Raw genomic sequence first — 17538 nt, forward strand, 5'->3', positions numbered from 1 at the left:
ACATGCTAAAGATTTTTGAATAAAAGTTCTTTGTGCTTTGCTTTATTCTTTTTTGGGTAAATTACTCCATGTTAATGCTTTACTAAATAAAATGTGATGCTTTAGCATGATGTAGAAGTGTCTCGGGGTTCTTGAAGGCAATGAATTATAGGGAAGTATAAGTTCTGACAGCTCCGACTCAGCTGGGAAACCTCATATGCCTGCCATTTGAGGACTAAGTGCAGAGATGCTTTTCTTCCAAAGTTTGGAAGTGGGTGATTTCATACATTCACAATTCAATCTCTTTCTTTCTCTGCTATACTACATGTATATATAGAATAATCTCTCTCCAGACAGTGTGTATGTATGCATGCATATCTATGTAGAGCATATATAGAAACTTTGAAAATGATTTGATAAGTCATGAGAAAGGTTGTGACCTGGTTCAACAGAGGTCCTATAATGATGACAATTGTCTTGAAAATATTCTATCCTTTGTCTTTATATCAGATTCTCCCTGTTCCTTCTGCCCTTTCCCCCAACCCAGTACATTCTTTAGCATAGAGCAAAGATGATGTTTTTTTAAAAGGGTGACACCGTCCCATAGAAATATCAATCTTGGTTTCATTCACACATACACATGGTGCTTGTAATTTTTTTCAGTTGTTTTAGTTGTGTCTGTTTCTTTGGGACCCTGTTTTGGGTGGTGGTGGTGGTAGGGTTCTTGGCAAAGATACTGGAATTATTTTCCATTTCCTTCTCCAAATCATTTTATGGATGAGGAAACAAAGGTAAACAGGGTTAAGTGACTTGCCCAGGATCACACAGCTACGAAGTGGTTGAGACCAGATTTGAACTCTGGAAGAGGAACCTATCCACTGCACTACCTAGCTGCCCTAGCTGTCTGTGGTGAAGGAGCGATTTTTAAAAAAAGGCTTTTTGTTTCTGGCCTCATAGCCACCTCTTTTTCCATCATTCACTTTAATGTTTAGCCAGACTGGTTGATTCTATTCCCTGAACTCATCCAACACTTTTTTTTCTCTGTCCCTTGGCTTCCAGGCCTATTACTCAGGTGTGCTCTCATTCATGACTCACCTGTTAAATTCTAAAATGTTGTAATTGGACAAGATGGCTCAGTGATCCTGGTTGTCCAACTTGTTTCACCCCACCAGAAATCACTTACTAAGAATAAGATGTGACGAATCTTCTAGATTCCCCAAAATTATGCCTGCTTAGATATTCTAGCATCTGGCTCAGTGAGGGTCAAATCAGACCCTAGAATAAGGCTACTCTCATCCTTTGGTAGTAACCTTCCATAGGTCTTTATGTTGTTCTCAGTTTCCTCAAGACCCCTTCCCTGTCCCCCTCAATGGTATCATGTTTATCTGCAGTTTGCCCTTTTGTAGTATGGGTCTTTTATTCCTTCTATGAAAATTTATACCTTTTCTTTGTTCTTTATTAGCCTGCTAAAGACCTAAAGAAAATCAGCTAATTCACTTAGTTGTGATAATAGCTCAAACCCTTGAAGAGGAACCGTTAATCCTTTCACTCAAAGGAGTAATTAACATGGAAATTGTAGGTAGCCATTGTGAAAAAGAAAATGGAGGAACTATTTGGTGGCAGAGGGACTTTGGGTGTCCAGTGTGCTTAGATGTCAGGTTAGTCTTAAACCAGCAATATTCTGGGCTCAAAAGGAAGCTTAAAATTCAAGGAGACTCAGTAACCCAAGAGTTAATTGGGCTTCCAAAGGTGTCTAAATTGCCACTTATCAGCTTAGGCACTGGGAGACTATGGTAACATACTAATTTATTCCGGGCATTAAGAAAAGGAGCAAAATAGCTGAATCAACTTTAATTAACTGAAAGGTTATTATGTAGGAGAGAAGTTTATACTAACTTAGGGAGTTCTTTAAATGTAAAAGTAAATTCCTTTGATAAGGTGGTATAGTCCAATTTTTGAAGGTGATGAAATTTTAACATCTAAAAGTAATGTTGTGTTTGTGTTTGCTTTTTAAGGGGGAAGGTGGAAGAAATGAAGAAATAGATAATATGATGGGAAACTTTGGACATTGACCTGCTTTGATCCATTTTAATGTCTGCTGTTAGATTTCCATTAGCAAGATCAACAACAAAAAAGTACACACTATACAGACTAATTTAAACACAAAGGAAACCCGTCTACAACTTTATTAATAACCAACTTTTTTATTAGAGCAAATACAGTTGTGAAAACTGTACATTATACATTTTGGGGTCAAGGACTATAAATAAAGGAACTCATAGGTAAAGAGTTCTTTCACAGCAAGAAACTTTAAATAAACAAAGTGACATATTAAGTACATGGCAGACTTCATGTGCTGTCCAAAATGTAGTGTACAGTATAACAACCCATTATAAATAGCCTTTCATGTAAAATACAGCTTGTGCACATTTTAGAAAAATACCAACAATTTCTGTTTGAGCTTTGTTTTTAAAAAAGCTTAGAAATCATACATATATTTATAAATGGAACCACCATGCTTACTTTATAAACATTTTCTGAAGTTATCCATTACTCATTATTTCCAAAGCATTAGGTACTTTAAATAAACATTTAATATGAATTAAATATTTCAGTTAAAAAATCAGCTTTCCCAGTAAGGAGACATGGAGTGGGACAGGAAGGAGCAGTGAACTCTAGTACCAAGGTTTATATAGAGACAAACATTACTTGTTTTTCATTTAAAAATGTTGCTTCCTAAATATCAAAGTAAAAGTATGATTTTCTTAAAAAAATAAATACACATGTTGCAATTTTCATTTGCTCTTTCTGCTTTCTTCTTGATTCCATACTGGTCACACACAGGATTCTCAACATACTTCTGCAAAAAACACCACGGGGTTACTACCCTGCAGTTAGCTGGCTCAGGAGACAAAGCATTAAGTCCTCACCCATGTTACTGTAAAGGGCTGTCCTGAAAAGACAGCATACAAGTTGGAAATAATTCTTGTCATATTGTGCACAAAATGAAGAGGGTTTGCAAAAAGTTTCCCAAACTGCCAAGGATGAAATATTTGAAATAAAGAGGCAAAGGAGTCTCTTTCTTCCTCCAAATTATTTTTAAAGAACAAAAATGTTTCCTTTGAGGACAAGTATCCTACCATACACAGTTTCTGTAAGTCAATATGCATGCTTTTAAGTAATAAAGGATATAGTAATTACAGTTTAACAGCACAAAATAAATGTAGCTCATATAATAATAAAGACCGCAAAAAACAAATACCCCAAATGAAAATTTCTAAGGCTTTTAAACTTGAAACAAAATTATATATGGTCTTTGAAAAAAAACAACAACAAAAAGGCATAAATTTGATAAGCACTGATTTTAAAAACAAATTTATATGCTCTACCTGAATGTATTCAACACAAAATTAGTCTTTCCCCCATGAATAATAGTTATTATTAGCATCTTAGCTTCACTTTCATTGGAACTGGCCTCTGACAAGATTATTCACTTAGAGGGGACATCAGTGATGAAACTGAATCCTTTGAACACTTATTACTACTATTAACAGGAAGGCATTAAAATACAACAAACCCAACAACAAATCCTCAAACCATGCAAAGCCTTGATTCTATTTCTCAGAATCCTTTTGCAGTCTAGCTCTCCACTTAAGGATATCCCCACAAAGAGCCTCCATGTTCTATAAAGAATTCAGTGTGATACTGACCCAAACATGTAAAACCTAGGGACTGCTCAGGAAGGCATCAACAGTGCCTCCAGACTCTGCTCAATCAACATGAAGGAGAAACAGTTTTACCAGCTAGGAAAATGAATGTTATGATGAGCTCAACCTTCCTATCAAAATATACGTGTTATACTAGATTTCTCTTTTGCATTTACCTCGAGATGCAACAAGTAAGTACATTTTCACTAGCCAGGACTTCACACCATGAATTATCGTGGCTATACATCAAATTTAAATTAACAGCAAAATGAACAGTCATGCACAAGCAAAAGAAAATGGAATCTCCCAGAACACCACAGGAGAAGTTAAAAGCAGCAAATAATGGCATAAGACTGGTGAGTGATGCTGCTAACTATTTCTTCTAATGAGAAAGGAGTGAATGTTGGAGTCACTTCCACAGCAACAGTATCCTCTGACCGCATTCCTCTGGCAGTCGTTTCCCCAGCTCCCTACTAAAAACGTCAGATGGTAAAACAGTAAGGCAGCTGTTAGCTTCCATCAACAAAAAGTGCAGCTCCATACATTTCCAGTTTAGTCACATTCTGCTAGGACAGATGGAGTAGCCAATGCACTTCACCGGTTGGGGGCTGCAGCAGCAGATTTTGTGTTTTGTTTGGCTTTTGCTTTTTAAATAAAAAAAAAGGATTAAGTTTTGCTCTCCAACACTGCTTGCTTCAGCCTTCAGAGGACCCCAAAGCCACAAACCATCCCCAAGGGAACTGAACAGGTCCTCTGGCTGAATTTTCCAAGTCTCAGATATCTCTCTTGCGATCCCATCCTAATTCCAAGCCTCCTTCCCTGTGTCTGAGCATGACTGGTGTGTTGCCATTTAAAAGGCTGATGACACTACTGCAGAGAACTGTGGGCTAATTCCACTAGTTGTCATGACTTCACTGAAGGGTCAAAACAGTGATATCAGTAAGTAACTACATTGAATCACATTCAGGCATAGCCAAAATTAAAGGACATTACAGAGATATTAAAAAACAAAAACAAAAACGAAACAAAAAAAACAAAACAAAAAATTGTGATTATAAATTTGAATAAGGGAATTAAAACTATTATGTCTTGTGAGTTTATATGAAAATGATACTAGTCTTACCTTTCCTAATTCCAATCAAGTTAGAAAGTGAACAAAAAGAATGGCTAACCCAATATTCAACAGCATGACCAGGACAATCATGACTGAATTAGGACCCTGAAAATAAAACAAAATAAATATTACTTTTTTAATGTAAAAAAAATCAACTAGAAAGTTAGCCCATTAAGTGAATTCCAAACTAACAATTCTATGTTAAAATGCAAGTCCCCAAAGCTGAAAAAAAGGTTAAGTGATGTATCTCAAGTGAATTTATTCTAATGGCAGATTGTTTCATAACTGATAACACAAATTCATTTAGCTAGCTCATAACATCTGAATATATATTATAAAGATAGAACCCTTATGTGAGATGACATTCTCCAACCCTGTGCATGTTATTGACTGGGAATTTCATTAAGGAAGATTTGCTTTCTCATGAATATAGTCAGGTAAAGTAAAACCTCCTACAGTAGAGGTTTAACATGAGGTCCATAAATTTGCTTTAAAAAATATTTTGACAACTATTTCAATCTTATTAGTCTTCTTTGTCCCTATGGATTCTGTTTTGTGCATTTAAAACTATTATTCTGAGAGAGGTTGTACAGGCTTCAGCAGATTGCCAAATGTGTCCTTGACCAAAAATGATTAAGAACCTTTATTCTATACCAAAGTTTTTAAATAATAAGAATTTAGAGAAAGATAAAATGGAATTCTGTGCCTCTTACTTTTCCTGATAATCTTTTTGGATACCACCATCTTTGCAAAGTAAAAAGCTCAAAGTAAAGAAAAAATATACATATATAAAGTAGGAAATATCATTTTTACATTAATTTCCTCAAGTCCATAACCCCAGGCCAGTTTGACAGGGGACAAGTTTAAAAATACATGACAGTAATAGTAGGTCAGATTTAAATTAATCATATTCAGAATTAACTTCGGAGATGCAAGTTTTCATTTCAAATACTCACATAGGAAACAAACTCTAAAGTCCAATCTCATCATGCTCCATGATGATTTTCAAGGCAGGATCCTATTTTAGCATACACCCTTACCAGGTACTACTCTCACCTAATAAGGCTCTTTATATGGCTGGTCCTAATTACTTTATTGATTAGATTTTTGTTGTTATTGTTACAATTATGTCAGACTCTTCATGACCCCATTTGGGGTTTTCTTGGCAAAGATGCTAGAATGATTTACCATTTCCTTCTTCAGCTCATGTGAAAGGTGAAGAAACTGAGGCAAACAGGGTTAAAGGACTTGCTCAGGACCACACAGCTAGTAAGTCTCTGAAACCAGATTTGACAGAAGAGTCTTCTTGACTCCCAGCCCAGCTCTCTATTCACTATGCCATCTGGCTACTCTGTTAGTTTGATGACAAAGTTTTATTTAATAAAAAGTCTTACATAATCAATCTCCTCACTGGCCACTGTCCAGTTAGGAATCAGTCTTTTGTACTGGCTATGTTTTTATTCCCATTCTATTTTCCCCCCATACTATGGTCTTTAAGACCAGATGGAATGATTGGTCTCCACTGTTATTTCCAGGTTCTCCCACAATTACTCAGCAACTGTGAATGCAATTCACGGCATCATTTTCTACCCATGTCAAATCATGGTGTATGTTGTCTAATGTCCCCCAAGTTATTTCTCCCTTCTTTCTTAAAGGGGTTTTCACTTCGGTCAGTATCTTCCTCTTCACTACAACTTATCTTATATTAAAAGGACTTCAATAGCCATGTTGATGTTCCTTTAAACTCCATAACCTCCTAATTCCTCATCTTCAGACTCCAAAATCTAGTCCTTAACTCTGCATTAGTCATACACAGGGATGGTCATATTCTGGATTCATTATTACACAAGCGTTCCACTTCCTTAATTAAAAAATCTGACATTCCTTTATTTGACCATAATCTCCTATCATTCCACCTCTCCCAGCTACCTATTCTTTGAGCTCATTATGAATGTCACAATCCTTCTACTCCTCACTATTTTCTAACGTTTGTCACTTCCCCTGCTCTGATTTTACTTTCCTTCCTTCCCAATCTTGACACTATAGTTAAGCAATTCAATTCCATACAGTGTCATCAATTTGAATCCCTTTCCCCCTTGCCCTTGACAAACTCAAGCCTTGGATTATTCCTACCATGCTCCTTTGCAACAAACTCCTGCTGAACTGAGTTGGAGGAAGTCAACAAACCATGCTGACTGGGTATACCCTAAATTCATTCCTCCCTGGCTCACTTCTTACAGAAGCATTATAAATCTTCTCTTCTTTCCTCACGCTCCCTATACCCACCTCACTTCCCTTATGGTCTCAGTTGAAGCATTTGCCTCTTACTTGAGAAAACAGACCATTCAACATGAGCTCCCCTCTTCTATAATTCTCTGCAATTCAGTAGAGACAAACTCAAACACAAATGGATCCCTGGGGGCTGTGAAGCGACTTAGAAAACAACAAGTTAGCATTATCTATGTTCTATTATATTTTTTAATTTTGTTAAACATTTCCCAGTTAAATTTAAATCTGATTCATCTGTTCGTTTGACACATCTGCCTATACCTCAAAATCCCTTGCCTCATCTCTCCTTTTTTCTTCCTTTCCCTAGTCTCTGATAATAAGATAGCTCTCTCCTTGCCAAGGCAAAACCCTGTACCTAATCCATTGAGCTCATGTTCTTGTGTTTTCTCTAACAAGAGTTTATCCCTTTTTCATCTTTAATTTCTTTAGTACTTCTTCCCCTTGCCTTCAACTGGGTTCAAACCTGCCCTATCCTTAAAAAACAAAACAAAACACCAAAACAACAACAAAAAACCATTTCCTTAGGAACTGTTCTCCATGAGTTTCATCTAGTATCTCACCTCCCTTTCTCAGTAGAACTCCAGGAAAAGCTGTCTATGCTTGTTGCCTTCACTTTCTTTCTTCTTCCTCAACTCTTTGCAATCTTACTTTCACCCTCAACTGAAACTACTCTAAAATTACTGATGATTTCTTAGTTGACAGATCACACGCTCTTTTTCCAGTCCTCACCCCACCCAACCTTTCTGCTATGTTTGACAATCTTGACCATCCTGTCCTCCTGGATACTCCCTCAACTCTGAGTGCCTGTGACACTACTTTCTCAAGATTCTCCTCATAACTAACTACTCCCTCTTAGGGCTCCATTGCTAGCTTATAATTGATTTCACACCCTCTAACATTGAGTGTTCGCCAGGACTGTGTCGGGTGTCCTCTTCTTTTATATGATCATTTAATCAGTTCCTATGGGTTCAATTATCATCTCTATCCAGATGTCTCTCACATCTAAATATCCAGTCCTCCAGGCTCCCTTGAGATCCAATTCCTTGTCACTAACAGCCAATTTATTTCAAGATATTTCAAACTGGAGATATAAAAGACATCTCAAATACAAAGAGAACTTGGCATGACCATTTTTTTTTTGGCCTCTTGGGCTCATAATTTCTGTGTTATTCTCAGAATAACTACTTGCTGTCTCACCCCACACATTCAGTCACTGTTGCCAAACCTTGCTGTTTTTAGGACTGAAACTCTTTTATCTGACCCTTTTCCTCTACTTACCCAGACACCATTTTGATTCAAGGCCTCATCACTTTTCACCTGGAAAATTGTAAATTTTCCTCTTGGTATCCCTACTTAAGTCTCTTCCCACTACAATTCATTTTCTACTTGGCAGCCAAAGTGATTCTCCTTAAATGATTCTCCCATCCTCAATCAATCCCAGTGGCTCCCTATTGCTCCAAGGAGAAACTATAAACTCCACCATTTTGCTTTTAATGCTTTTCTCAACCTGACCTCCCACTTGTCTTTCTTTCTAGCCTTGCTATACATTGACCCCCCTCTCATACTCTGCAATCCAGTCAAAATAGCCTTCTCTTTGTTCCTCTCACATGACACTCCATCTTTCAACTCTGTGCCTTTATATTGGCTCTTCTTCAGTACAGGAATACCATATCTTCTAAACTATCATAGAATCATTCTCTTTGAGACACAGCTCAAGCATCATTATCTACATACATCTAATTCGTCTTACCTTCCCCAGTTGGCACTGGCCTCCCTCCTAATAAACAACCTTGCATTGAAGTATTTTGTATTTATTCTTTATATATGTGTGTATCTATTAGAATGGAATCTTCTTGTGATTACAGATTATTTCATTCCTTGTATTTCTGTTTCTAGGGTCTACCATCATGCCTGCTCTGTAATAGGGTTCAATAAATGTATGTGATTGAATGGTTAATAATAATAATATCATCTTGATCAATGATACATGTAAAACCCAGTGAAATTGATCATTGGCTATAAAAGGGGGATGGGAGGAGAGGAAGGAAAGAGAATGAATCATGGAACCATGGAAAACATTCTAAATTAGTTAATTAAATAAACTTAAACAATAATAATATCTTCATATATACAGAGCTTTAAACTTAAATTAAAAAAATATGTCTTTCCCCTTCACATCAATTATTTCCCAATTTTCTCTCAAAGTGAATCCTCCTTTGGAATAAAGAGAAAAAATTAAGTAAAACCATGTGATGCAGAAACATTGTCTGACCATGTGTATGGCATTTTGAAAAACCTTTACTGTGCCTTTGGGAGGGATGAGGTAGGTGTCATGATCTCTTTTTTGGGATCTTCACTGATTTTTCCCTTTTTCAGTCTTCAAATTACTTTTCATTTATGCTGTTGGCATTATTGTGTTCATTATTCTCTTGGTCCTGCTAATGACTCTATCGGTCTATATGATTTTTAAAAAATACTTTTTAAAGGATATTTCACACCCTCTTATTTCAATTTAATCTTCACAACAGGGTATAGAAATGATCTTCCTTATTTTAAAGATGAGGAAACTAGTTGTAGTAGAACTGTATTTGAATGGAATGTAAATTAACCCTAACTAAACAACAGATTTTATCTGGAAAATGTTTCTACCACCCCCCCTAGGAAGTGTTGATAGAGAGAAATTCTCTCAGGACAAGAAGAATAGACAATTAAAAGATAAAAAATGGGCCTGGCAAAATCAAGAAGAAATGAAAATGGGGCAGGCCTTGAGCTGGCATCTAGTAGCAAGAACAATGGTACTTATGGATGATAATACAGTAGGAATTGATCTTAATTTACATAAAATTAGACTGCAACAAAGCAATTTTAGAATGCTGCCAAGTTCTTTAAAAGCAGCACTTTATCTGCATACTGTAATCTCCTTAGGACCATGGGAAAAAGAAGATGCGTTGATAATAACTAATTAACTCTTCTCACATATAATTTCAAAGGCAGTTTTCAACAAGTACAAAAAGAGCCTGACTTATATTAATGCTAATTATGTGTTCCATATTATTAATAAATGAACAAATGAAATCTTCAGGTGATCTTAGTTTGGACTCTGCCATCATTCACCATGGAGACTACTTCAATGCTGTATTTCAATTTACTTCAATTAGCAGTCTGTCAATGAGTGTGTTATATTGCAAAGCATTTCAATCCTTTCAGGACACTGGAATTTATACATTTCTTCTAAAGTGAAATAAATGACCCCCCCCCCTATATATATGTATATATATAACAATATAAATATCTACCAACAGGAGTCTGGTAATAATGGGCAAAACATTCCACATCCCACATAACCATGGTGGCACTAATAACCATGTCAGGGTTTGGTAAATATCCCCTATAAGAGGAAAAGCTTACATTTCTGGAGCCCTTCAAGGCTCGCAAAGCCTTGGATTCTTACGAACTTCTTGTGAAGTGCTACTGATACTCCTACTTTATAAGATGAACAAATTGAAGTTAAATGATTTGTTCATGATCAAACAACTAGTAAGTGGAAGAGCAGGATTTCAACCCAGGTTCCTCCTTAGTCAAGTCCAGTATGTTTCCCACTATATCATATTGTCTTTATGGCTTCTCCCTCAGAATCTCGAATCCTTCATCTTTCTTTTAACACATCTTATGGAATTACCCATGAATTTGTCAAAAAACTTTTCCTTTGCATTTTTACTTGTTTAGTCTCTATAGCATAAATCATGCTTCTTAGTAGTGTGAGGCCTCATGGATTACAGGGGATGAATGAAGGAAATTAGAGATAAGAGATCTGGATTTTGATGATATAATGTTGGACAAGTCTTTTGAATCCCACTGAGCCAGGACAGCTGGGTAGCACAGTGGCTAGAGCGCCAGGCCTGGAGATGGGAAGATCTAGATTCAAATTAGATGTCAGATACTTCTAACTGTGTGATCATTGGCAAGACACTTAATTCTGATTGCCTAGTCCTTGCCATTCTTCTGTCTTAGAATTGGTACTAAGATAGAAGATGGAGTTAAAAAACAAAACAACTCATTGAACCACAGCTTCTTTCATCTGGAAAATGGGAATAATAATCACATGCTGATTGCACCACAGGGTTGTCCTAAGTTCCAATGATATGGATATATACATAGGCTATCAACAAACTCTAAAATCCTAGAAATGTGATGTTTGGGATACATTATCATGGCAACCTACTATTCCAATTTCCAGATTTTGTTAAGTCTACAAATCATATTATAAATCTTTCCTTAAGTTATAAAATATACCACTAGTTAAGTTACTCTTTGGAATATTTTCTATAACTCTTTAAAAAGAAGCCTCAGTAAAATTGTATTGTTAAGCCTAAGTAGAAGCAACATGAAGAAAAAAGGCTACTTTATCCCTTTTAGCTCTAGATCAGTGCTATATAGACAGGTGCCGGTGGGTAACCCTTTCATTCTTCAAATATCTGAGTTATGTGCAGGGAAAGGAAAAGTCCCAGAAATATGATTGTTGTGCTCAGTAGGAGCTTAACTTAGCAAAACGAAAAATCAGTCTCTTTGCTTTTCAAGACTGATCAGGACAGGTGCAGTAAGAGAAGCAGTAGCAGCATGAAGGGTCTGTCTTGATTAGAACCAACATAATGTCTTACATAACAAAATGTGGGCCAGTCAAAATATGGAATTAGAATTTAACTTTAAGGAAGCATAGTTTTATTCATGAGTATCCAATTAGGAAGAATTTTCTTTTGGAAGGAAAGTTTCTGGTGTAACAAATAAAGAAAAGTAAATCAAAGATAATCACAAATAGACCTGGAGAAAACAAATATACAAATTCCTCTCTGTTATTCTAGTGTTAGAGAGACTGTTTATTATCCTTTGAGTAAAAAGGAATTATTTTGAACAAAACAAAATGTATAAAACAGTCCTCCCTTTATTACCTGAAATCTCTCTCTAAAAATAATTATTAACAGATTATTCCAGGTTCAAGCCTGATTTGATTTGGGGATTATGTAGGGCTTACTTCAATTCAAAAGAAACTATGTATGACCTGAGGAAGAATTCTATTTAGGTAATACTCAAAAGTGTTCTGGAAGAAGATCAGAGTAATGGCTGGAAGAAACCAGGAAAAATGAGAGGTAATTTTCAAAGATAAATGGTTAGGATTCTTCATTGGGAAACCTCTCAGCTTATTCTGAGCCAGTATCTTTAAATCTGTTTCTACTGGCCCATACCAGTCATCATGTTGCAAAAATCTAATGAGTTTGTATATCAATTGGAAATGCATACTTATAGAATAAGGTTACACATGAGTAGTCACACATTCATATGATACACAATTGTCATAGGTAATTCCCAACCTTCTCATTCCCCCCACACATACAGGCCCCTTCATGATGCTAACAACCAATGTATTTCCCAGATTTTCTGTGTCTGAGATATGAGAATTATCTAGCAGGTTTAGGCAGCACTCAGGATGATCCTCCAGATGGATAAAGTAGTATTGCAGAACTAAGGTATTCCTTAGGATTTATCTGTAGAACTGGTCCAATTACTGCAAATATCCCTTTGGGTCTGGTTTAAGTCTATCTTGTGTACAGGAGTAATATTTTCAGTAGGTTCACCAAAAGCACTAACTTTCTGGTTTTAAAAGTTTTTGATTTTTATTCCGACCATTTTCCTAATGTCTGGAGAGAGACAAATATTCCGTAGCAAAGTTCTTTAGGGTTTTCCTTCTTAAATGTATGGGGAGCATTGCTTTGTGCTATGTGATCCCAAGTCCTCTCTAAGTATGGTAGATAACTTCCATATCTCAGACACAAAATATCTGGGTGTCAGGTTGATTGCTAGCACAGTTTATTAGAGGGAATGTATGTATTGGTATTAAAAGACACCAAATGTATGTATTGGTATTAAAAGACACCAAGTAGTGGATACTGGTAATGAATGATGATTTGGGAGTGCAAAAAAAAAAGTTACTGAGGATCTGAATAGCAGCTCTTTTTTTTCAAAGATGACAAAATATAGTACTTACAACAAAATCTTTATAGATCAAATATAACTCAACTAGGTGGTTGAGTGGACAGAATACCAGGCATAGGGTCAGGAGGACCTGGGTTCAAATATGACTTCAGATACTTCCTAGCTGTGTGACCCTGGGCAAGTCACTTAACCCCAAATGCCTAGCCCTTACTGCTATTCTGTCTTGGAATCAATACTTAGTATCAATTCTAAAGCAGAAGGTACAAGTTATTTAAAAAAAGATTACTGACAATTGGTATTAGAATCAGGAAGCCTAATGGTGAAGAGAAGAATAGTGTAACCAAGGGTTTGGCAGCAGAAAACCAAAACACAATCCTGAAACCTACTCATTGAGTAATACAATGAATTGGAGCAAGGAATGTGTTACAGTATACAGGAAATATCTTTCAAAGTCAAATAAATATTTTCTTCAGCTAAGATGGGTGTGCCTCCATCTTCTACAATCTTCTACAAAGTCATTTTATAGAAAGGATACTATGGACAGCAAGATTGTAATTTATTTTAAACTCACACTAAATTTATGGTAACAACAGAACTTGTCTCTTAACTTAAAGGCTACTAATAATCAACATTACATAGAGTTTTAAAGTTTAAAAAGCACTGGCAGTCAATAAACATTTATTACATGTCTACTATGTGTCAGGCACTGAACACATATTTTCCCATTTAAGCCTTATACTAACTCTGTGAGGTAGGTCCCATGTATTGTATAATAGTTCAATCATAGATGAACCGAGGCTCTAAGGGACTTCTCAAAGCTTAAAAGTTACAGATGAGATCTAAATCCATCTTCCTGACTCCAAGTCTAGTTCTCTACCTACTACATTATGTTGACTAAAAAACACAGCCCATGCTTAAAATCATAATATCAAAGAATTAGAGGCAGTTTTATTCTCCCCCCATTTAAAAACATGAATCCTCTCTACAAAATTCTGAATAAAATTCATCCAACTTCTACTTGATTGTAGCCAGTGATAGGAATTTACCGTTTCAGGGGACAACCCATTTCATTTTAACACAACCATTGTGTTGAAATCTACCTTCTTGCAACTCTGATCTCAGTACTTCTATTAAACTACACTGCTGAAATAAAATGCCCCTCAAAGAAGTTTAAGGAATAGGAACAACTTTCTCTCATAGGTATACAAAAAAAAAAAAAGTACCTACACATCACTGGTTCTAATATTTTCACATGTACATTATTCATCACTCATGAGTCTTTGAAGATTAGCCAACATATGGATATAAATGCTGGAGAATAAAAGTAAATTTATTTACATTAAAATTAAATTTAAATTCAATTACATTGTCAATATGTACCACATTTTAGGAAGTGATATAGTTCATCTGGTTAATTTGTTTTTGGCAATTTATAAAATACCTATTTAGAGAAAATAAACCAGATTTATAATGATGATAACTAACATGCCATAAATATTTGTTATCTCCCTAGAGAAAAGAAGCCTCAATGGGATAAGACTTCAAATATATTTTAATTTCAACTACTGAGCATCAACTCTTTTATCATCCCATCAAGGCCATAGTCAGATTGCCCTTCTTTTCAATTAATCTCTTCCAAATTTGAATACAAAAATGTCATTTTGAAATTGTTAGTCTCTTTCTTAAATTAAGTCAGAAATTCAGTTATTCCACCCACAAGGCATTTGGGCTGCTTTGTAATTGCTGGGCAGATTTCTGTCAATCACTAACAACAGCTACAGATTCTGTAAGTTCTACAAAGTCTGGGAATACACTTTTTCTTCCTTGTCACTGTGTACCTGATATTGCTAAAAAAGAGAAGACAGGCTCCACAAGCCATAGAGGAGAATCATTCACACACACACACACACACACACACACACACACACACACACACACATATGTATATATATATATATACACATATAGATTAGAATTTGCCAGCAACACAGTCAGGCATAGGGAATACAGATTTCATGTTGACTAATATTAAATTAGGAGCAGGATATTAAAGTAGTAGAAACAACAGGTAGAAAAATCATCCACTAGAAAACTTGGGTGTCTAAGAATATTCTAGTATGATATTCTCCTTGCATGGACAAAGTTCTTTTTTGTAAAATGATGGAATTTTTTAGTCACTGGTTAGGAAACTGCTAGTAAGGAAAGGCATTCTGCTGCAAAGTGAAATTCTAAAGAGGTATATGTGAAGGCAACATTATATACAGAATAACAAAGTAGCCATGTAAAATGTCTTCAGAGTTATAGGCCTGGTTCTAAAAATCACATGATATTGAGAAAATCTACTTTCTCATATTTTGTGTAGGGGGCAGTTGGAGATTTGGACTTGTGATTCCATTGGCAGGGGGAATTCTTGATGGCTTGATGTAGACCTGGAGCCCATCTATAACTTATAGATTCAAAGACTTGTCTGGGAACACAGAGAATTGAACTTGAACCCAGATCTTCCTGACTAACCCTCTAGCCAATAGGCTATGACACCGTTTTCATTTTAGAGGTGAGGAAACTGAAGACTAAAGAGATCCTATATTGTGTAAGGATGCTGATTAGCTCTGGTAACAAAGGAGTACCTAGGAGCATTGTCTTAGACCCAATTTTTATACCATTGCAATATGGATTCTATCCTTGCCATTCCTCTGAAAAGTGTTCTCTTTGGAGGCAGCTAGATGGCTCAGGGGATTGAGAGCCAGGCCTGGAGATGGGAGCTCCATGGTTCAAATCTGATCTCAAGACATTTCCTAGCTCTGTGACCTTGAGCAAGTCTCTTAACCCCTATTGCCTTGCCCTTACTACTCTTCTGCCTTAAAACTCATACATACTTTTGATTCTAAGATGGAAGGTAAGGGTTAAAAAGAAGTTCTCCCTCCAGAGTGATAGCTTTTTAAATACCAAATCTGTGGCTTTCTTTCCACTCTCACAATCTTTGATTAATCTAATGCATTTGACACTGTTATCAATCTCCTTCTCAATGCCTTCTCTCCTAATTGATTTCATGTTACCATTTTCCTATATATCTTTTCCTACCATTCTAACTAGTCCTTTGCTGACTCCTGATCATTTTCTACATGGAGGTGGGAGGAGGAGGTGGTTCTGTCATGGGTTCTATTTTCTTTCTAGCTGAGCCTATTAACTTACAGTTGTTTAAATTATAACATGTATACATACTATCCTTACATCTTTACCTTCCCTGGCAAGGTTTTCCCAGAGATCAATATCTGTCTTGCTGGATATTTCTACTACATGAATTGATGGCACTGAAAACTCAATATACCCTGAACTTAATTCCTTATCTTTTCCTTAAAGCTTGTCCTTCCTTCAACTTCTATATTTCTGTTGATATCACCTCCCAGTCATGCATCCCAGTAATCTCACAGTTATCTTTAATTCTTCCTTCCCTCATTTGGTCTCCAGGTCCAAGAAATTACCAAATTCCATTGATCCTCTCTCCCCTGCACCTCTCACAATCACCTGTTTCTTCATGCTACCACTGAAATGATCCTAGTTCAGGCCTTCACCTCTTTTCTGCTGTATCACTGTAAATAAGTCTCCTAATTGATCCCCAAACTGTCCTTCACATTACTTAGTGCAGAATCTTTCTCATGCATCTTCCTCATGATTAATCACATCAGTCCTCTAGTTAAAAATCCTTCAGTGGCTTCTCATTGCCTAGAGAATAAAATATAAATTGATCCTAGAACATATAGCTGTCTAAAACTGACTTTCAACCTATCTTTTCAATACTGCCTTTCTTCATGTACTTAACTTTCCAGGAAAACCAGCCAAGTCTCAGGGACTATTTCCATCTTGTTTCCTCTCACCTCTCACTTTTTTCATACTGTCCTTTTGAATGGATCCCTTATCAACCCTGAAGTTCTCTTTTTTTCAAGGTTAAACCTAGACAATACTTCCTTCTTGGAACTTTCCCATGGGAAAGTCATAGTTTCCCCCTCAAATTTCTCAAAGCATATTACTATTTTGTACTTAACAGACTCTCTAGTATCCAAGTCTTTAGTGCACATGCCTTTTACTCCCTACTAGATTTTAAGTCTCTTGAAAGCAGCTTCTGTACCATCTCTATCTTAAATTCTTTCAAGCCTATGACAGTGTTTTTGAATAGCAGGTGTTAATAGCAGTCATTAAATAACAGCTATAACTTCTTCTTAGTAATTAAAACATTGCTTCTAGTACTGGAAAATAAGAGAGGTAAAAAATGTGGGTAGGCAACTATTAGTTTTCTGAGTTATTTTAATTTGACTGGAAAATGAATATTGGAAGATCTTTGAGTTGAAAGTCCTTGGTTTTGAAATAATATGCTGAACTTTAGAAACAATTCTGTGTACATTTACACCTTGGTTTAAGTAATTCAATAATCTCTTGGCTAATAATCATTTCACATTGTTAGTG

General features: G+C 36.0%; 1 protein-coding gene across 5 annotated transcripts in view; it reads right to left on the reverse strand.

Moving 5' to 3' along the window:
- Positions 1 to 2163: 2163 nt before the first annotated feature.
- Positions 2164 to 17538, reverse strand: part of JPH1 (junctophilin 1) — a 94389-nt gene continuing 79014 nt past the window's right edge. Inside the window, exons 5-6 of one of the 5 annotated variants that reach the window (XM_007486942.3) lie at positions 4810 to 4905; positions 2164 to 2839 (exon numbers count right to left, since the gene is read on the reverse strand). In XM_007486942.3, coding sequence (XP_007487004.2) covers positions 4825 to 4905 — 81 coding nt within the window. In that variant the 3' untranslated portion in view covers positions 2164 to 2839; positions 4810 to 4824. Of the gene's footprint in view, positions 4634 to 4809; positions 4906 to 17538 lie in introns of all 5 variants that reach the window. The other 4 variants (XM_007486944.3, XM_007486943.3, XM_007486945.3 and 1 more) reach the window with 4 other exon arrangements.

This window comes from Monodelphis domestica, chromosome 3, assembly GCF_027887165.1.
Source record: "Monodelphis domestica isolate mMonDom1 chromosome 3, mMonDom1.pri, whole genome shotgun sequence".
Lineage (NCBI taxonomy): Eukaryota > Metazoa > Chordata > Mammalia > Didelphimorphia > Didelphidae > Monodelphis > Monodelphis domestica.